The sequence below is a fragment of the Stenella coeruleoalba genome (assembly GCF_951394435.1).
Source record: "Stenella coeruleoalba genome assembly, chromosome: 3".
Classification (NCBI taxonomy): domain Eukaryota; kingdom Metazoa; phylum Chordata; class Mammalia; order Artiodactyla; family Delphinidae; genus Stenella; species Stenella coeruleoalba.
Genome location: NC_137148.1, coordinates 144988829 through 145009951, shown reverse-complemented (window position 1 = coordinate 145009951; position 21123 = coordinate 144988829). Strand labels below are relative to the sequence as shown.

The 21123-nt window shown below is 47.7% G+C and overlaps 1 protein-coding gene across 3 annotated transcripts in view; it reads left to right on the top strand.

Annotated features, from left to right (window-relative positions):
- SLIT3 (slit guidance ligand 3) overlaps window positions 1–21123 on the top strand; it is a 610083-nt gene that overhangs the window by 18621 nt on the left and 570339 nt on the right. The window contains exon 1 of one of the 3 annotated variants that reach the window (XM_079918439.1): window positions 533–697. The exons of the other annotated variants lie outside the window; for them this stretch is intronic. Coding sequence (XP_079774565.1) covers window positions 684–697 — 14 coding nt within the window. The 5' untranslated portion in view covers window positions 533–683. Of the gene's footprint in view, window positions 1–532; window positions 698–21123 lie in introns of those variants that run through there. 3 annotated transcript variants of the gene reach the window in all.

Sequence of the window (21123 nt, the reverse complement as noted above, 5' to 3'; positions counted from 1 at the left end):
ACCAGCTGGTGTGTGTGCTTCTGCCTGAGACGAGGCTGCTTGCCTGTGGGGAGGATGTGATTGCTTTAGGAAATTAAGTGGGAGTGATTAATTAGGAAATGTACTGAGGACTCTGGAAAGAAATAGCAGAAAAGGAAAAAAAATTGGAACCCTAAATACAGAAAGCTTCTAGCCACGTGGCTAAGGAGACTGCATTCAGTGGAACTGAAAACATTTGATCGTGGTTTGTTTGTTTGTTTGTTTGTCTTTGCTGCTGTTGCTTTGATACACAAGGATGCTGGGAAGAACCATAACATCAGCTGACCCAACCTCTCCTTTCACCAAATGGCAAATGAAGGCTCAGAGAGACTACCAGGAGAAGCCGACAGCTTAGAAAGAACAGCAGGGCTTAGGACTCAGAAAGTCCTGCGTTTGAATTGCTGATGCGTTCTTGCAGGATGTGTAAACCCGCACAAGTCTCTGTGAAATCAAGGTAGCATTGACTATTGCCAAGGGCTGTAGCAAGGCACCGGTGAACAAAAGCAGGCACAATGACTGCTAATCAGTACTGTGTGCCAGGCACCGTTCTAGCGCGTGGCCTGTGTTCTCTTACTTTTTTACAAGAGTCCTGTGGAGTCGGTACTATTATTAGCTCATGGTGTAGATGAAGAACAAAGACACTGAGAGGATACATTATTTATTTGATGTCCCAAAGCTGGTAAGTGGCAGAGCCAAGTTTCCGGTGTAGTCCGAGTCAGGAAGCCACGTTCTCAACCATTAAGCACTCTGCCTCTTATGCATATGATGTGATGTATAGATACCATTATATAACCAGTAAATAATATAGGACATTTATGTGTGATATAACGTATATAATAGATTAATTAAATTATATGCTAAAGTAATTACTGTATAAATAATTAATACATAAAATGCATTCTGTTAGGTTGAACCCTATGGAATTGTCATTTTTGTTGGTAGGAAAGGCTGAAAGTAGTCGTCTCACAGAGTTCATCCTAATATGTGCCAAACCAGTCACAGAAATTTCTCCTTCTCTCACCTTCCTCAGCAGGTTCCTAACTCTGAACCTCAGTCTCCTCCTCCACAAAATGGGGCTAACCTCCCTCACAAGTGGTGCTGCTATACCGTGTCAGTCAGACAATGTGTGTGGAAAGCATCTAGCGTAGTGCTCAATAAGTAAGATCCATGGTTATTGCCTGATTACAGCCGTGGCTCCCCACACACCTGTAGGGTCCTGCTCTTTAGTACTCCTCCCACCCCCAGTGGCTTGGCTTTCAGCTTGAGGGTCTTCATATGCAATAAAACTTTCAGGTTATAGGTGAAGTATTGGGCCCAGGAGCTGTATTTTTATTCCACAGGACTTTGATATTTTCAGCATGCTTCAGTCAAATACAAAGCTTCCCGTCAGGCCAGGCCGAACGCTGTTGCCTTCCACGCACATAAGAATTAAGGGGCTGCCAGCATGAAATACCACCCTGCCCGGCCTCATAGCTCATTCCTTCCGTGTTGGCTCTCAGGTCCTCATGGGACAGCCCCCCTTGCTGTTCTTCCTGAATTTTCGGCTTGTCAGTCAACCTTCTCTTTGGAAACTCTACTCAACTCCAGTCCAACACAGTGAAAGTTCCTTCTGACCTCCTAAGGTTCTAGGTCTTTGCAGGGGAGCTGTGGTGATGGCCCTGCTCTCTCCCGAAACCCCTTGCCAAAATGAGCTTGGAGGGACTGGTGGCCCAAGCAGAGAAGAAACAAGGCTGAATTCCTCATCTTTAATCCTGGCAGTGCCTCTGGATGGGTATCAGCAGTCCTTCCAGTCAGTCTGGAAAACCATCAGGAGACTAAGTCTGCCCTCATCCTGGAGGGAGCCCCTTCTGTTTCCCCAGGGGTCTTGGGGATCAGAGGAAGTACCTGAGGGGGTGGGGGTGTTTGGGTCTGTGCACTGGTACTGGAGCTTCATAGTAATAATAAAAGCTGACTTTGATTGAGACCTCACGTTGCGTCAGGCACTGTGCAAAGTGTTTCTTATTGTTTCATTTAATCCTTACAAGAATAAGATTAGATCTGAATTGAGGCACAGAGGATAGTTTGCCATGTTGACACATGTGCCAGTGGTAGAGCCCTAATTCAGGCCAGTCTGACCCATAGCTTTGATTTCTTAACCACCCCGCTCTATAGCTTAGAGTCTTCTTACTTTTGAGTTTCCACCAAGTGGGCTCCCCTGATTCTAAAGCAGCAGGTTTTACTGATTCCTAGACGTGGAAAACAATTGCAGAAAGATGGTGCCGATGGTCCCTGAATTAAAGCTCTGAGATACTTGTGGTCTCAGTTGCTGCCTGGGTCTCCTTTGTGGAGCTGGACTTCCTTGTGCCAGTTCCAAATTCCATCAAAGGAAGAGTTGTACAGGTTCAAGGGAGTAACACAGTACTATTACCAGGAGAGCCCATTCATTCATTCACTCATTCATTCAACAAAGCTGTGCTGAGTGCACCCGTGTGCACCTGTGCTGTTCCGGTGAACAAACCATTTCTTATCTCGCCAGTTTTCTCTTGCAAAAAACAACCTACTATGACGGGTATAATCGAAACAATAAAACAAAAACCAAGAACTCAGAAATTAAGTATTGGCAAGGATGTGGAGAAATGAGAATGCAATGTAAAATGGTGCACCCTCTGTGTAAAGCAGTATGGCGAGTCCTCAAAAAGTTAAGCACAGAGCTGCCGTATGATCTAGCAATTCCACTTACTTTGGAGGAAGTTTATACTCAAGAAGAAGTGAAAGCAGGGACTCAGACAGGTTCTTGTATGTCAGTATGGCAGCATTATTCACAATAGCCAAAAGGTGGAAATAACCCAAGTGTCCATCAACAGATGAGATATGTACGTACAATGGAATGTTATTCAGCCTTAAAAAGGAATGGAGTTCTGATACATGCTACGACCAGGATGAGCCTTGAAAACATCGTGTTAAGCAAAATAAGTCAGACACGAAAGGACAAATATCATGTGATTCCACTTACGTGAAATGTCCGGAATAGGCAAATTTATAGAGACAGAAAGTAGATTAGAGGTTAGTAGAGGCTAGTGGGAGTGGAGAATAGGGAGTTAGTGCTTAATGGGTACAGAGTGTCTGTTTGGGTGGACGAAAAAGATTGGAAATAATGGTGATGATGGTTGTGCAACGTTGTAAATGTACTTAATGCCACTGAACTGTGTACTTAACAGTGGTTAAAATGGTAAATTTTATATATATTTTACTGCAATTTAATGAACATAATCTCATCACAAGAGAAAGAAAAAGTCTGCTTTGTAGAGGAGTAACATCTTATAGAAATCCCTTTCTTATTCCCCTCAGCACCCGGGGCATTATGCCTCGCATAGGGCCTGGCATATAGTAGATGCATATTTCTTTTTTTGCTGAACCAAACTGGGAACAGACTAATTCCATTTGTAGTCGGAAATGGCAGTGAGGCTGTTGAGTGTAAATTTTACTGCCATGGCAACTGTGGAACACCAAGATGATACATATGAAAATTCAGTGGTATTTTTGGCGGGTGGGGTCAGCTGAAGGTAACATGGCCCGTTGCAGGTAACTGTAAGGTTTGAGGGAGCGTGAATTGTTAGTAATTGTTATAAAAATTCAGAATCCCAACCAGGCTGTGTCCTCTTTGTTCTGGTTGAGAGCATCCAGGCAGCTCTTTGGACCAAAGGGGATAAGAGGATGAAGTTGGTATTGGACTCCAGGAATCTTTGCTAGAAGCTCTCAAGGGACGACAGGAGGCCAACCATACTTCTCTCCATTCGTTCATGGCACAGTTTGAATCCTCAGGAAGAGCCTTTGTGGGTCTAAGGATCCCCTTGACCGTTAGCGGAGTCACAGCTGGTATCTGGGGGAAGAAGAAAGAAGGCCATAATTTGACATTTAAGGAAATAAACCTGGGAGGAGATAAAAGGGATTCGTCTTCCTGTGTTGTTTCATAGGCTGGAATGCTTCTTTTAGAAGGAAATGGTTTCTAAAAGCTGATGTGAATTGTGTGTTGTGGTCAGTTGTTCTCCCTTGTGTTCAGGCTTAGGTAACCATTTTTGGATTGGGAAGGAAAGTCTTTGCCTCCCCTCCCCTCTAACACCCCCCCCCCAACACACACAGATACACAGACATACAGTATACAAACAATCGTTATTAGCAAACAGGGAGCAGTCTTAGAATCCAAGAACCTGATGTCCTGCAGGGTCCACCATATCCTGTCCTCAGCCCACCTATGACTTCCCTCTTCCAGACTCAGAGTTCTGAACCCTATCCCCTTCTGATGTGTTGTGTGACACAGTGGCACCATGAAAGAGCCTAGCCCTCTGGCACTGCCACTGGGCGAATCCCATTTGGCAAGGTCTTTAGGCAGCCTCTGGGGGAAATCTGGGGATGATTTCATGGTAATACAAAGTCCGTGGGGTTTGGAATTAGGGCTAAATTGAATCCAGGCTTTGATACTTGATAGTCGTATAACTTTGATAAGTCACTAAACTTCAGTTTCCTCATCTGCAAAATGGGCACAGTGATACTTACGACCCAGGGCTCATGTGTACAGCACCTGTACATGAGAAGCACCTGCACACCACCTGCAAGTAGGCAGCTGCCCACTCCTTGGCAGTTGTTGCTCTTATGAGGAAACCTACAGCCATGTTGTGTCATTTGGATCTTGCACTAGAGCGTACAGCTGCCGCTCTGCTTGACAAATCCCAGGCAGCCATAATGTAGCAGAGGTCACGACAGCACCCAGCTGTGTGCCATGATGCAAAGAGCTAATGTTTAGAGGTCACTCGCTGTATTTAAAGCACCAAGCTGCTTTATACGCATTATCATGTTCCATTCTCACCCCAACTCTGTAATGTTGGTACTATTATTATACCCATTTTTAGAAGAGAAAACTGAGGTTTACTGAGGTTAAATGACTCACCCAAGACCACTCAACCGGTAAGTACTTGAACCCAGACATCTGACTCCAGAGCCCAAGTGCATAAGCAACACACAAGCTGCTGGGGCACAAAAGCCTTCCTTGGGGTCACTTTGGAGGGTGAGCCAGGGAGATGCTGGTCTCAAGGTCTGCCATGTGTTCTGACCACTCAGTCTCAGAAGCCCTTGTCCTATCTTGAACATCTCCCCATTTGCCCACTGAATGGAGTCCCCGTTCTTTGTTGCTTTTCCAAGCTTGCCAAACTCAGTCCCCATCAATCATGCATTAATTAGTTCATTCTTTCATTTATTCCGTCAGCATTCATTTTGCTGACCAGCTCCTTTGTATCATGACTGCTAGTGCTGGAGGTCCTTTACTGAGTACTTACTAGGCCCCGGGCACCGTCCTGCTGACTTTCACACATTGTCCAATGTCATCTTCATACAACTCTATATGGTAGACCTTGTTACCACTTGCTGCCTATTACTGCTTCACAGTTGATGAAACAAAGGCCCTAAGGAGGTTAAAGCGGTTGCTTAAGGATTATGTCAGAGCCAGGATTCAAATCCTTCAAGGCCCTCATCAACTCTAGACCCAAAAAGGTGTCTTCCCTTTTCCTACTCCTATAGCATTAATTAGTCTTCCAGTTGAACAGGCATCAGAATCACCTGGAGGGCTTGTTAAAACACAGATTGACGGGCCTCGCCCCCAGAGCTGCTGATTCAGTAGGTTGGGATGAAGCCCAAGAATGTGCCTTTCTAACAAGTCCCCAGGTAATGCCGAGGCCCCTAGCTGGGGGACCCCACTTTGGGAACCACTGCTCTAGTCCAGATTCTTTCAGGACAGGGATCCTGTCTTTGTTTTTCCTCTAGCATTACACAGTGCCTGGCACAGAGTTGCTGCTTGGTATGTATTTGTTATTTTGAATTGTTCAATCGCACTTTCATTTTTCCTTTTATACCATGTTGTGTTTTTATTTCTAAATGTGCAAATTCTTAGGCTTTGCCATTTAGGATTTAAACGCCCAGGGATCAGGAATTTCACCTTATACTTTTTAGCACCTTTCACAGAACCTTGCACACACCGGGCGTTTGGTAAATAAATGTTGGCTTGTTGGTTGGTAATTCAGAGACCAACCTCTTTAAGACCCAAATAGCAAGCCAATTGAACTCTGGGAGTATACCTCTTGAAACAATCTCTAGATCCCTAGAAGAGGGCCTAGTGTATTGTTGGTGCTTAGTAATGTTTGTTGAATGAATATCACCAGTCTCTGTGGCTTTGTGGCCAATAGCCTGAGGGTCTGCCTGCTACCTTGAGCTCAGTTCCAGCTTGGGAGCTCAGCCTCAAAGCATAGGTTGGTGGATGGAATTTTCCAGGGCTTTCAGTTCACCTACAGCAATGATTCTTAACCCTAGCTGCACACTGGAATCTGGGGTGCTTTAAAACAACATGTATGCCTGATACCTACCCCTGGAGATTCTGATTTCATTGCTCTGAAGCGTGGCCTGGGAAGCAAGACTTGTAACGCTCCCCCAGGTGATTCTAATATGCAGCCAACGTTGGGAACCCTGACCTAGAGCACTTGCCTGCATGGTTTTCTCTGGGTCATTACAGAGGGCTATGCATGTACCTGCTTGTGGGTGCACATGTAGAGAAGGGTGAGGCCAGACATTCCTTATTGAGTGGTGCACAGTGGGCATCTCTGACTCTAGGATGAGGGTGCAGGGATTGGAAATCAAGCCTTGGGTAAAAGCTTGGCCAGGCCAGGAGGGTCCTTGAGGGCATCGAGCATGCCTGCTTCCCTTTCCTGGGGCTGCCTTTGGCTGACTGCTGGTCGCCATGTTCCTTGGCCAAGGGGGCTCTGTTTCAAGGCTGAGGGCAGGAGGTGGTGGGCTGAATGCAGGTGGTGTGGCTATTGGAAGGCCCTTTTGTTCCCTCGGTTCAGAAGGGGCCGTCCTCCCAGGGGCTGAGGTGGGGGGCTTAGCGTTTGGCATCGTGCGCTTCGGCGCTGAGTTTATTCTTGGGTTTCTTGGTGGAAATGCACACGGCTACTCGAGCCCCACGCGCTGGCTGAGAGCAATGGGAAAGGTCGTGCCTGGGCCCCCACCCCAGCAGGTTGCTTGACTCAGCACAATCCTGGTGTAATTAGGCATGACAAGAAGGAAAAGGGGAAAGGGCTGGTGCTTGTTGGCGTGCACTCAGCCCGGGTCCCCAGGGACCAGGGGCTTCAGAAGGGCCAGCTGTTCTCAATTTTATTGGAGCCAGGGTTTGGCTCACCTACAGCCATCTCCATCAGTTTGTCCCTGAGCCGCTGGGGTACGCTTCGGTAGCCCGGCAGGATCAAGTCTCCTGGAATGAGGGTTGGGTGAGTAATTCCCATTCCCTCCCCTTCCTTTTTCTCTCCTCACGTGGTCTCAGAAGCTGTGTGTAGGAGACGCCGTCACATCACTACGTTCAAATCACCCGCTGTTCTCGGAGAGGTAGTCTTGAGTAATGCAACGCGCTGGGCGCCGGAGCTTTCACACTAGGTAGGAAAGCATTTAGTCATTGCGGAGTCTGGAAGCAAATCCAATGACCTCCTTGGGCCAGGGAGATTGTATAAATGGGTAAGTTGGGCTGCCTGTGAAGCCACGGGGAGTGATGGGGGCCAATAGGGGCCGTAAGTGAACTGGGGAACTCATGCCCAGCCAAAAGGCATTTTAAATTTTTATTTTTATTTATTTTTTAACATCTTTATTGGAGTATAATTGCTTTACAATGGTGTGTTAGTTTCTGCTTTATAACAAAGTGAATCAGTTATACATATACATATGTCCCCATATCTCTTCCCTCTTGCGTCTCCCTCCCTCCCACCCTCCCTATCCCACCCTTCTAGGTGGTCACAAAGCACCGAGCTGATCTCCCTGTGCTGTGCGGCTGCTTCACACTAGCTATCTATTTTACATTTGGTAGTGTATGTATGTCAATGCCACTCTCTCACTTCATACCAGCTTACCCTTCCCCCTCCCCATGTCCTCAAGTCCATTCTCTACGTCAGCATCAAAAGGGCGTTTTGTTTTTTTTTTTTGCGGTACGCGGGCCTCTTACTGTTGTGGCCTCTCCCGTTGCGGAGCACAGGCTCCGGATGCGCAGGCTCAGCGGCCATGGCTCACGGGCCCCGCCGCTCCACTCTGCGGCACGTTGGATCTTCCCAGTCCGGGGCACGAATCCGCGTCCCCTGCATTGGCAGGCGAACTCTCAACCACTGCGCCACCAGGGAAGCCCCAAAAGGGCGTTTTTAAAAAACTCACTGCCAAGCAAGCAGAACAGGGTCTGTACAGTGGGACTTAGTGGTGGGCAGCCAGTGTCACACCTTCTTCTAGCCACTTAAGGTGTGAGCACTCAGCTAAAGGGCCACAGGCTCCCTCATGTCTGTGTGAGGGTCTGGAAACCCAAAGCCCAGGATGGACTCAGGATTCTGGAGATGTTCTCTTCTGGAGCTGGCTTCATCTGCAGAGGCTGCTTAAGGAGCCCATGCTGACTGAGCATCTGGGGAAGCCTGCAGAATGCAACTGGCCAAGTCGGGAACTGACCTGGGCCAGTGGGTTAGTGTGGAGGCTTCTGAAGAGGCTGCAAATGGGACCAGGGAAGAAACTGCGGTGACTCTGCCCTCCAAGTATGACTGGAAGGGTCATCTGTCCCTTTAGGAACAGGAGGAGGCAGGCACAGAGTGGGGCCCTGATTGCTCTTGTCTGTGCGTCCTCCAGCTTAGACAGAGAATGTTGACTTGGGGAGCTTGGTGGGCTTCTGCCCTGCTCCCACCCAGTTTCCTTCTGGTTTCCCTCTGTCCTCACCTGCCTGCTTTCACCAGCACTGTGCTCATTTGCCCACCACCAGACTCAGACCCAGATCCCCCAGGGGGTGGCCCTGGAAGCTTTGCCTGTGGTCTCAGCTTCCCGACCTCTACCCCATGTGCCATAAAATCTATGGAAAGGTTGCTGTAGATCGAAAGGCCTGTATCAGGCTCAGAGATCTTTCTTACAAGAGACTGACGAAGAAACACAGACTTGAGCTCATGGAATTAGAGTGACAAATCCTTTTCTCCGGGGTCTGAAGCCTTCCATAGCTTCCAAGCCTTTCTCGCTTCTTATGTAGTGCTGTTTTTAGCTTCCTTATCCAGATATATGGGACTCTCCCATTGTTTTCTTCTTATTTGTCCATCCATGTGCTTGTGTTTTCCACGGAGAGTGGGTTGCAATCAGACGGTTCCTGCAAAGTCCCTTGCCTCCTTCTTAGAATAGTTTACCCCCTTGAAGCACCTCACGTACCGACACCATGGCCCCAAGCCACGTCACAGTGAACAAACCACAGACTGAAATTGCAGCCATTCAGGAGAGAGGAGTCTTTAATTTGGGCTTAAAATAGCCCATAGCCCGAGAGTTTGAGGGATCAGAAGCAAGGTGTCATAGCAGGAATGGGTGTTGGGGACCCGCCCCAGGATGACCGAGCAGGGGCTGTGGGCTGGGAGAAAGACAGGCATAGAGGTTGAGAGTCTGGGCTGGAGGCCTCTGCAGCTCATTTGACATTGACATCTTGGGTGTCTTTCGTAATGGAAGAGTGAATGATGTGGCAGTAAAAATACATGGGACCTGCCTCCTCCGTCTGGAATGGAGTATTTGCTCCCCCTCTTTCTCCCAACTCTGTGCAGCCATCGTTATACTATTAGCTATAATCAGGGCAACCATGTTGCTGAACTCTTGGGTCACTGTGCACATTATATGTTCCAGGGGTGCCATTCTAACTGTATGGTCTTGAACAACTCCCCCTGGCATTGTGTAAGACACGGAACTGGTAATAATAAGAGCAAAGAGATATTGAGCACCTCTGGGCTAGACATTGTTCTAGCCTCTTGACATGAATAAACTTGCTTAATTCTCAACCCAACCCAAGGAGGAGGACACTGTGATTAGCTCCATTCTACAGACAAGGAAGTGGAGGCACAGACAGTTTAAGTTACTTCTCCGGAGCCGTGTTGCTAGGTCAGTGTACCAAGTGCAGAGTAAGTGTCAGTATGATCCCAGTGCCCACACTGAACGATTATGCATCACCTTCTGTGTTAATATTTTGTGGTTTTTATTCTTGTTATTGTGATTACTGTCTGTCTGAGTTCGGGCTGCTATAACAAAATACCACAGACTGGGTGCCTTAAACAGCATTGATTTCTCGTAGTTGTGGAGGCTAGAAATCCAAGATCAAAGCCAGCATGGTGAGGGCTCTCTTCCTGGCTTGCAGATGGACACCTTCTCTCTATGTCCTCCCATAGTGGAGAGGGTGCTCTGGTGTCTCTTCCTTTTCTTCTTTTTTTTTTTTTTTGGCTGTGTAGGGTCTTCGTTGCTGTGCCCGGGCTTTCTCTAGTTGTGGCGAGGGGGGACTACTCTTCATAGCGGTGCGCGGGTTTTCATTGCAGTGGCTTCTCTTGTTGTGGAGCACAGACTCTAGGTGCACGGGCTTCAGTAGTTGTGGCTCACGGGCTTAGTTGTTCCGTGGCACGTGGGATCTTCCCAGCCAAGGGATCGAACCCACATCCCCTGCATTGGCAGGCGGTTTCTTAACCACTGTGCCACCAGGTAAGTCCCTCTTCCTCTTCTTCTAAGGGCACTAATCCCATCATGGGGCTCCACCTGTGTGACCTCATCTAAACCTATTTACCTCCCAAATGCCCCACCTGCAAATACCATCACACTGGGGGCTAGGGCTTCAACGTATGAAATTTTTTTTGAGGGGCACAAACATTCAGTCATAACACTGCCATTTCCTTGTTTTCGACCCTACTGGACTATACAAGTTCCTAGATCAGAGGTCAGCAAACATTTTCTGTAAAAGACCACATAGTAAATATTTAGGCTCTGGGGACCATACGGTCCCAGCTGCAACTATACTCAACTGTCCGTATAGTGTGAGAACAGCCATAGACCATCTATAAACAGATGAGCAGGCTGTGTTCCAGGAAAACTATATTTATGGGTTCTGAAATTTGAATTTCATATAATTTTTATGTCATGAAATATTATTCTTCTTTTGATTTTTTCCAACTATTTAAAAATATAAAAGCCATTCTTAGCTCATGGGCCATAACAAAAACAGGTTGAAGGCTCCATTTGGCCTGTGGGACATCTGTCCTAGAGGGCAGGGACGTGGAGGGTTATGGATTGATTATAGCCTGTGCCTCCCCAGGATCTCGCTCAGTCCTGACTCTGTCTCCATCTGCAAATAATGACTGAATGAATGACTCCCTGGTAAGCTTTCCCAGGTACGCTCGATGACTCAGGGATACCGCTGATTTTCAGAGCATGAGTAAAAAGTTTTTGAAAGCAAGGGGTGGAAATGCAGTCATTGTCACAATGGCCAAGAAGAGGGCAGGAGCCTCCCTTCCTGGATGTTTGTAGGAGAGTGAAGAGAGAATTTTTTTTCTACATAAAGTGGAGGGATTTATTCTTCGCAAAGAGACCTAAAGAGCATGATTTGTAATAGGAAACAGATTTTCCCCGAAGATAAATGGAATGTCCCCACCTCCCAAACTGAGAAGAGGATTGTTTCCTCTTTACAAAGGAAACAAATTGGATTCTCAAAGGAATAATCAGAGAAGTTTTTTAAATTGTCATAATAATAAGCAAGATATGGTTTCACGAATGATGAAAGGGAGGTTTGCCTTCCTTGGGCCTGGATGTGCAGGACTGGTTGGAGGATCAGATCGGCCCTTCTCAATCCCTGCCTAATTCCTGCCCCTTGGCATTTTATCAGCACCAGATGGGGGTGAGTGGCTCCTGCCCGCATGGGCGTTGGTGGGCCCATCCAGGGCCCAGTGTCTCACTGTAAAGACATTCCCTTCCTTTCCAGCTCCTCTTCAGCATGCTACTAAAGTAGGTCCTCTCTCCACAGTCAAGCTTCCAACGGCTGCAGTTCATTCTGGCTCATGGGAGAGGGCATGATGGATGGGAGACTTCCCTGAGCAAAGGCACGGTGCTTGGAACGAGCCTGGTGGGTGAGGGGGACCTTCCTGGATGGATTGGCTATTTGGGCTACACTTCCAGGCAGCCAGCTACAGGGCTGAGGCCTCTCATCTTGGTGGAGGTGGAGAACCTTGATGGATTGAGGGACCACGTGCCACGTATCTGGATGAAAGTCAAATCAACTTTGTGTTTGGCCAAATGCTGCTGGGAATGGATGCCGAGAGTTGGTATACATCTAAGATTGGCTGGGAGAGGGGGGAAACTGCATCCATTTGATCTGAAAGCCTTAACTTCTCAGTTCTTTGCTGGGTTCTGGAGTCGTGGACAGGACTCCCACCCAGCCCTTGCTCTCTAGTTGCTTGTAATAAAATAGACAGATTCCGTTCCTTCAATTCCCTGAGAGATACAGGAACAAGGAGCACGGAGCCCCAGCAATCCAGCTCTGTCCTCCAGTCTTGTTACCCTGTAGATAATACTTAGAAGACATTAACTGAGGGCAAGTTACTTAGCCTCTCAGGACCTGTTGCCTGTGAAATGGGGTTAATGATAGTATCTGCCTCATAGGATTGCTGTGAGGACTCAAAGGAGGTGAGTAGTGCCTGATACATGGTAAGATCTCAGTGCATGGTAAAACTGTGTTGTTGTTGTTATTATTTCCTAGCAAGAATAATTTCCTACATTTGTACAGCTCTTTTTTAATTTATAAAGTCCTCTCTCTTACAGTACCTCATTTAATTGTCTCAAAAGCCCTCTGAGGTTCAGCGAGTGCTATTAACCCATTTTGCAGATGAGAAGAGTGGCTTACCCAAACTACCCAATTTGGAACTACATTATGGAACCAGGTTGTGAGCCCCAGTGCTGCAGCTTCTGGTCTGGTTGTCATCAGTGACTATGTGTCATTCCGCCTTCTCGCAGGGGCCTGGGGCCGTGTCAGCCCTGTGGGTGGTGCCCAGGTGTGCAACAAGTGTTCTCTGCTCTTAAGGAGCTGAGAGTCTAGTTGAAATTTGAAGAGCCCCGTCTAGGAAGTAGAGAGTCCACATACAAGTGGAAGCCACTTTTGCTGTCTCCAGCAAGAGAGATTAGGCCAGAAATCCACTAGCCAGGAGTCTTATACAGCGCCGTCAGATGACGCCCAGAATTTTCTTGTGCTGAACCTGCAAAGACCTGTCTCTGATTTCCTACGTGTCACTCAGCAAATTCCCTCCATGTGTGAAATGAGTAACGGAGCCAACTCTCTGGTTTAGCACGTTAGGTCCAGGTTGCATCACAATCCCCCTCACCCCCGCCACCACTCCAGCTTCACAACAGAACTTAACATTATTCTATGATTACTTCGCGTCATCCTCCCCAAATGTGCATCAAATTAAAGAGTTATTAGGGCATGGCAGGACATGTTTATGGGGAAGAGTTTCCTTTAAAGTCACAGCTCGGCCTGAACTCACTTTATTAATGTTTATACAAAGTATGTAGTCTGTTCCAATGCAATCCGTGTTTATATTCGTGGAGCAATCATTGCATTCCTTGGGCTGCTCCTTCCTGTTTTCTTAAAGCGATTACTGAACCTATGTTAAAAGTGAATCGTGTGTGTATTCTGTAGCTGGTCAGGCTTGGAGACGTGCATCGTTCAGAGAATGACACTTAAGCACGACGCGTCGTGCAAATAACATAGACTTTGGTCAGTGGCCCAAGTGGACTAGAAGGGGGGGGCTCCTTCAGAACAACAACATGGTGGGCAACCAGGCCCCCTCGTGAGCACTTCCTTTGTCTCCCGCCTCTGTCATGGGTATTTTGTGGCTCTAGAGAGTATGCACCTTATGTTGATTTGCTCAGGATAGTCCCAGCTTTTTCCTGTTTTCTTGATATTATTGTTAATGGCATCCCCTTTGATTCACAAAAGCATTCAAGTTTGTGTGATAAACGATATGGTCACTCTGGCTCTAACTGGTGTCCACATTCACTGCTATACATGAAATATGGACATCCGCTTTGGATCTCAAGATGCTTTAGGGAAGGATGATGTGTCTGGGTAGACTAGGAAAATCAGGGGAAGACCAGGTGCCTCTTCTAGGTTAGTTAAGCACCAAGGTCCCACCCGCCCTTTCTACATCTTACTTGTGCTCACGTTTTGCGTGAATAATAATCATCAAATTGGTGGTAATGGCTACTTATTGAGTACTTACTGTGTCACCAGCCCTGTGGTAGAATCACTTTATCATCTCATTGAATCCCCACGACATCCTTGGAGTGGGGTACTACTGGTATTATATCCATTTTACAGATGAGGCAACAGAAGCTTAGGGGTGGGTTAAGTAGCTTGCCTGAAATCGCACTGCTCTCTGGTAAGATTTGAGCTGAGACTGTTTGATTCCAGGGCCTGCTTTCTTAAGCATTAGGCTGTGGAGCAGGGATCTCAAACTCACATGCCGGTAGGGAACAGGCAGGTGATGTAGGTGAGGGAAGCAGATGAATGGGACTGATGAATACCAGAGCAAAATGGGCTGTTGCCTCTTAGCTCCAGTTTCCAGTGGCCATGAAGGCCCAGGGTTGTCACATCACCTGATTTGGGGGAGATAAACCAGAATTGCAGATTTGTATGTGAAGTGCTCCCAAATTGGCAGTTGAGTTACAAATGTTAAAGTCATGCTGAGGACCAGACTAAACAACTCTGTGGGCCAGAATTGGCCCGTGGGCTATCCATTTGCAACTTCTACTCTACTCTCTCCAGCAAAGAGCTGGATATGCCCCAGGTGTGCCTCTTCCTGCTGGAGGATGAAGCTGAACAGAGCAAGACAGGGGTCTCCTGCTTCAAGGAGGGGAAGACTGGAGCCTCCTTCCCACAGACCCTCACTTCCACCACATCCTCCACTGCATACGAGCATCCAGGCTGCCCCTCTGTCTGGCCCGTTCTCCTCCCTGCAGGTAGCTGTCTGCACGGCGCTGGCTGCAAACTTTTGCAGGTGTAAAATTATATATGCAAGAGTGTTGCCAAGCCAGACATTTAGCCCAGGGAGGCTTAGTTCCCAAACAACTGAGGTAGTGTGAAGCTAGTTTTTTAAATCGAATTCAGTCCTTTCTCTCCCGACTGCCTGTCTGTGTTTTTAAACTTGTATGTGGTTATGATGAGAATGAAGTATAAGAGTCACAGAATAATTGAATGATACCTCCTGTTGTGCTAGTCGGGAGAGGTAAGGCAGGAGGTAAGGGCTCTGTGATGGCTGATCCGCGGGGACACACTGCTGTCTGTGACCTGGTGGGATGGTAATTTGACAGTTCTTGAACACATGCTGTTTTCTCTCTTCCATCGGGGAAGATGCATGGATGACATTAGGTCCCTTGGGGCTGGGAGAGGGAGCAAAGAAAGAAAGACACCCATTAGGACAGGGCAGTCTGAGCAGCTCCTAAGAACTGTCCTTGGACTCATCAAGGAATGTTTTCCTTTGGCCAGATTTCCAGGGTCTTGAATGGCTGTAGTTCTGCTGGTCACTTTAGCTATGGGGAGAGTCTTATTTCAACTGGACCACTTTTTTCAGTGTTTCTTTTTTTCCAGAGGGAAAAGGGGGTGTATTAGTAATACAGATTTACTGTGGAAAACATTGACAATACTAATGAGTAAAATGTGAAAACTCTTCACCCCAGGATCCAAAGAAAACTAGTGTACATTTCTCCAAGCGTCTCCAAGGGGCCTCATTTCACTCGAGGTGTCTGGGGCGGAAGGGGGGCGGAGTAGAGTCTGTGGTCTCGGCTCCCCCACGGAGCTTTGTGTTCCTTTGGGAGAGGAGGCAAACACACAGGAAAGAGGCAGCAACATACGAGGTGGAAGGAAATGTGACGAAAGACCAGAATGAATTGTGCAGAGACTAAATGATGCAGAAGTTCAGGGCAGGGACAGATCAGCGTAGGATGGAGAGGCTGGGAGCCCTGCAGAGAGCAGGAGTGGCAGGCTTCACCAAGCCTGGAATGAGGGTGTATCGGTTTCCTGGAGCTGCTGTAACAAAATGCCACAGACTGGGTGGCTTCAAACGACAGAAATATATTCTGTCACAGTCGTGCAGGCGAAAGTCTGAGATTGAGGAATTGGTAGGGCTGTGCTCGCTCTGAAGTCTGTAGGCAGAGTCCTTCCTTGCCTTTTCCCAGCTCTGGGTGGTGGCTGGCAATCCTTGGTGGTCCTTGGCTTGTAGCTACATCACTCCAGTCTCTGCCTCTGTCATCACATGTCTTCTTTGTGTGTCTCTGTCTCTTCATCTTCTAAGGACTCCAGTCATATTGGACTAGGGCCCACCCTAATGGCCTCTTATAACCTGATCACGTCAGCAAAGACCCTATTTCCAAATAAAATCATTCACAAGTACCGGGAGTTAGGACTTCAACGTTATCTTTTGGGGGAACACAGTTCAACCCATAACAGAACAGTAGGGTTTGGATGAGGGGAGAATGTTGAGGGCTTTCGAGGCCAGCAAATAGCAGGGACGTAGGTGTTGATGGAGTGCCTAGTACCGTTCCTGATCTGATGAGTGCTCAGTAAATGTCTATGGAGTGAAAGAAGTAAGAATTAACAAACTTATGGTTGCCGAGGTGAAAGCGGGGTGGGGAGGGGGGGTGTGGGAGGGGGAGGGATAAATTGGGAGATTGAAATTGACATATACATACCACTATATATAGGATAGATAACTAATAAGGACCTACTGTATAGCACAGGGAACTCCATACTCTGTAATGGCCTATATGGCGAAAGAATCTAAAAAAGAGTGGATATATGTATATGTATAACTGATTCATTTTGCCGTACAGCAGAAACTAACACAACATTGTCAGTCAACTATACTCCAATAAAAGTTAGAAAACAAAAATAAAAACAAAGGAAAAGAATTAAATGAGGCAGGCTAAAAACAGCAATGAGACCCAACAGCTGCTGTGCTCTTGCACTGGGAGAGAAGCTGGCATTTTGGGGAGATTAATCTGGTTGTAGGGAGCAGGTTTGATGTCAGGGAAAGAGGCTGAGGGTTGTTAAGTCATTTCGCTGCTTGACGCCCCCCTGCCCAACGCGGTTCTGATTGCTGAAGACCTGAAGCCTGCCCCGTGACTGCTGCACAGTCTGGGTGCCACCTGCCTCTATGTCCCATTTGGGGCCATTGCAATCCAGTCACCTGGACCTCCTTTCTGTTGCTTAGGCCCTTCAAGTGCTTTCTCTATTCAGAAAGTCTTTGTGTTTCTGCTCCTCCACTTGGAAATTTCTGCCTTCAGCCCGTCCCCTCATCTGGCTCCTCCTTTTTGTTTGAGTCTTGGACCAAATCTCTCCCCCTAACAGAGGCCCCTCCTGGCCACCTTTGCTAGCGCTCCTGCTTCTTCCCACCCCCAACTTTCTTCTCGTCACCTCACCCTGGCATGATTTCCTGGTTATTTCCTTGTAGCCTGTAGTTCCGCCATCTATTTGTGGTTGCCTGTGTCCCACTGTATTAGTTTTTGCTGACTGCTCAACAGTCTTACCACAAACTTGGCAGCTTTAAACAACTCCTATTTATTACCCCACAGTTAGCTGGGGGCCTCTGCTTCAGGGTCTCACAAAGCTGCAATTCAGCTGTTGCTTGGGGCTGTCGTCTCATCTGAAGGCTCAGCTGGGGATGGACCCACTTCCAGACTCTTGAGGTTGTTGGCAGAAGTCAGCCCTTGGCAGCCCGTTGGAACTGTGGGCTTCAGGCTTTTGCCGGTTGTCGTTAGGTTCTCCTAGGCTGTTGTGGAGGCTGCCCTCAGTTCCTTGCCTGCCTGGCCTCCCTCACATGCTGCTCACTTCATCACAGGTGTCAAGGGAAAGGGTCCCCTAGCAAGGCACTCCAGTCATACGTAATGTAACCACAGCAGTGACCTCCTGTCCCCTTTGCGGTATTACGTCAGCACGAAGCAAGCCATCAGGCCCTGCCCACACTCGAGGAGAGGGGATTACACAAAGGTGCTGACACCAGGGAGCAGGGATCCGGAGGCTGCCCTAGAAGTTGTCTGCCACACTCTCCAAGAGAATAAAAGTGACAGCAGGGGCCATGGCGGGAATCACAGAGTTCCTGAAAGGACTCTTTCGGGGGTTGTGCAATACCCTAGCCATGAGCACAGTGCCAGGCTCAGAGTAGGTGTTTAATAAAGGCATGCTGTAGGAAGAAAGGAAGGATGCAAGGGAAGGAGAGAGAGAGGGGGAGGAAGGAAGTAACGAAGGAAGGAGGGAAAGAAGGAATGTCCCACTTTCCCCTGCAACATGCCAAAAGTAACAGCTAAACAAATCTGCTCGTGGTTATCCTGAGGCAATGCCTCTGGGTTTTTATACATGCTGTTTCTTTTATTGAAATCCTCTTTTCTCCCTCCCACATATTCCCATGCCAACCAACCTGGCTATGGCCAAGTCATTCTTGAGGTCTCAATTAAAATGTTACTTTTTCAGAGAAGCGTCTCCTGACCCTGAAAACCGGATAACTCAGTACTCCTTCCTCTATACTCTCCCATAAGCTTTTTCTTTGTTTAATCGGAGTATAATTGCTTTACAGTGTTGTGTTAGTCTCTACTGTACAACGAAGTGAATCAGCTGTACGTATACATATATCCCCTCCCTCTTGGGCCTCCTTCCCATCATCCCCCCCAGTCCCACCCATCTAGGTCATCACAGAGCACCGAGCTGAGCTCCCTGTGCTATACCACAGGTTCCCACTAGCTCTCTGCTTTACACATGGGTAGTGTATTTATGCCAAACCTAATCTCCCAATGCATCCCACCCTCCCCTATCCGCCCTGTGTTTGTCTGGCACAGTCTAGAGTCTAGAGCAGGAGTCTGCACACTGTAGCCTCCAGGCCAAATCCAACCTTCATTCCTGTTTCGTAAATAAAGTTTTATTGGAGCATGGCCACACCCATTAGATTGTGTATTGTCTGTGGCCGCTTTCATGCTAGGAAGCAAAGTCAAATGTTGCAATAGAAAATATGGCCAGCAGAATCTAACTTATTTATTATCTGGCCCTTTAAAGAAAATGTTTGTGAGCCCCTAGTGTAGGATGCTTACCACAGTCTGTGGTATTTGATCCTTTGTTTATTTCTTCCCCACTAAACCCTTGAGTTCCTTAAGGACACAGACGATGCCAGTTTACCCTTGGTTCCCAGCATTTAGTCCAGGACCTGAAACTTAATGGTCAAGATATGTTTGTTGAATGAATGAATGAGTGAATGGTAAATCTGTCAGAAATAGAGAACAGGTAGAAAAACTCAAATTAGGGTTATTTGAAGAGGGTCGATTTACAAGGGGCTATTTCAGAGGTGTGGGTGTGGCTCAGGGAACCAGGGCTCAATCGCGTCAGGACTAGAGGCGATGGAGCTACCGTCGCCTAAACCAGAAGAGAGGAGAGGAGGCCAAGTGTTCTGGGGCAGGAAGCCGTCAGTCATGAGGAGGAGCTGTGACCTTGGGTGGCGACACTGGCTGACCTTGGGTGGCGACACTGGCTAACCTGGGTGACCTCTCAGGGTGGCAACCGGGAGAGTGAGTGCCTTTCCTCCCTCTTCTCCCTTCCTCCCAGCTCCTGCCCAGCTCAAAGACAACAGGGCCCAGGAGCCAGCCTTGCAATGTGGTCCATTCAGGTCAGCCTCCCAGCGTGGAGAGAGGTGAATAATTGCAACTGAGGCCACAGCCCCCTTGCCAGCTTCTTCTGGTTTGGTTGGAACCTCTTCTTTGCTGGTGATAGACAAGGGGTTAGGCTAGGCAAGAGACATCTTAATTCAGGCCCCTCCTGCCCTTTCCCGAGCGGGATTCCCCAAATCGGGCGACGCGATCTTCATGTGAGCGCTTCACACCCTCTGAAGGCTTGTTCAGGGGCTTGCCGCCCGGCCCCTCCTCAGACCCGCCACTTCTCTGTGACCCCTGCGCGGCCCCTGCTGTCACCCCTCCCCCTCACTTCCTTCCCATCCGCTCCAGGGGGTCTTCTCCCTGAGTTCCTGCTGTGACGTCTGTCTCAGATCTCTGACTGCCCACTCCCCACCGACTGTAGACCACATCTCTCAACATTTGATTTTGCATGTTCTTACATCGTTCTCTAAGTATGTCGTAAATTTTAGTCCGTTTCCTCAGCTAGACTGCAAGCTCTCTGACAGCAAGAACCAAGCCATAATTTTTCAGCCCACTTGGCCTGGGACCCCAGATATGAGAACTGGAGATCTCAAAATGGTCAGGACTTTACGGGTCATGAATCCAGCCTCCTGCCTGTCGCAAGGGCCCCCTAGGCATCATGCTCAACATGAGTCAACGACTAATCTCCACTTGTATACCCCTGCTTTAGGGACTACTGTGTTGTAGGGCAGCCCTTACAAGTTCACCATATGTTGAGACCTTATCTTCTTTCCTGAAACCCAGAAGGCGGCGCTCTGTATACACTGGTCATACAGAGGGCAGGTGGTCTTAAAGTCTGATCTGAACTGATGGTGTATTCTCTAACTCTATGTTTCACCATCACAGATAAACATCTTTTGTGAAGCCAGTGCTAATCTATCCTCTGCATCCTCTCCCTACCAGTTGTTGGCTGTGGGTGAAAATTAACCACTCCCAGTGCTGTTTAGAAAGCACTTCCTCACATACTTTACCTCTTGAGCCTCATAGCAATCCCGTGGATCTGGTATTTTGGGTCATACTTTATAAAAGTTTCATCAACAATACCAACAACTGGGGCTCTATAAAGTTAAGTGACTTTCTCAAAGTCCCATAGCTAAGAATTGAGAAAGTGGAGACTCAGATCCACATCTTCTGAGTTTATAGTTGAAGCTCTTTTCTCCAAGCCCATGCTGCCTCACTGCGGGTTGTTTTTTGCTCCTTGCCCTTCCTGAATGTGCCACGGCAAAAAAAATTTTTGCAAGGATGCCAGATAATGAATCAAAAGAAGGATGAATATACACATGCCAAGATAAGGACAGTGGTCCGCCCTGGAACATTTTTGTTTCATTTTTTCCAATGTTGTTCTGAATTGCACTTCCTCCCCACCCCACCAAAGGTGTCAAACAGATGTGGAAATACCGCAGAGCTCCAAGTCACAGCACTGGTGTATGATTCACTGATTGTGATGGGGAAAAATAATGCAAGAGTTTACCATGGTGATGCCTGTTTATGAAAGCGAGGTGGTAGATGATGAGGAACATGGTAGAAACCAGACATGGGCAAAAACAGCAAGAAAGCACTTTCCCC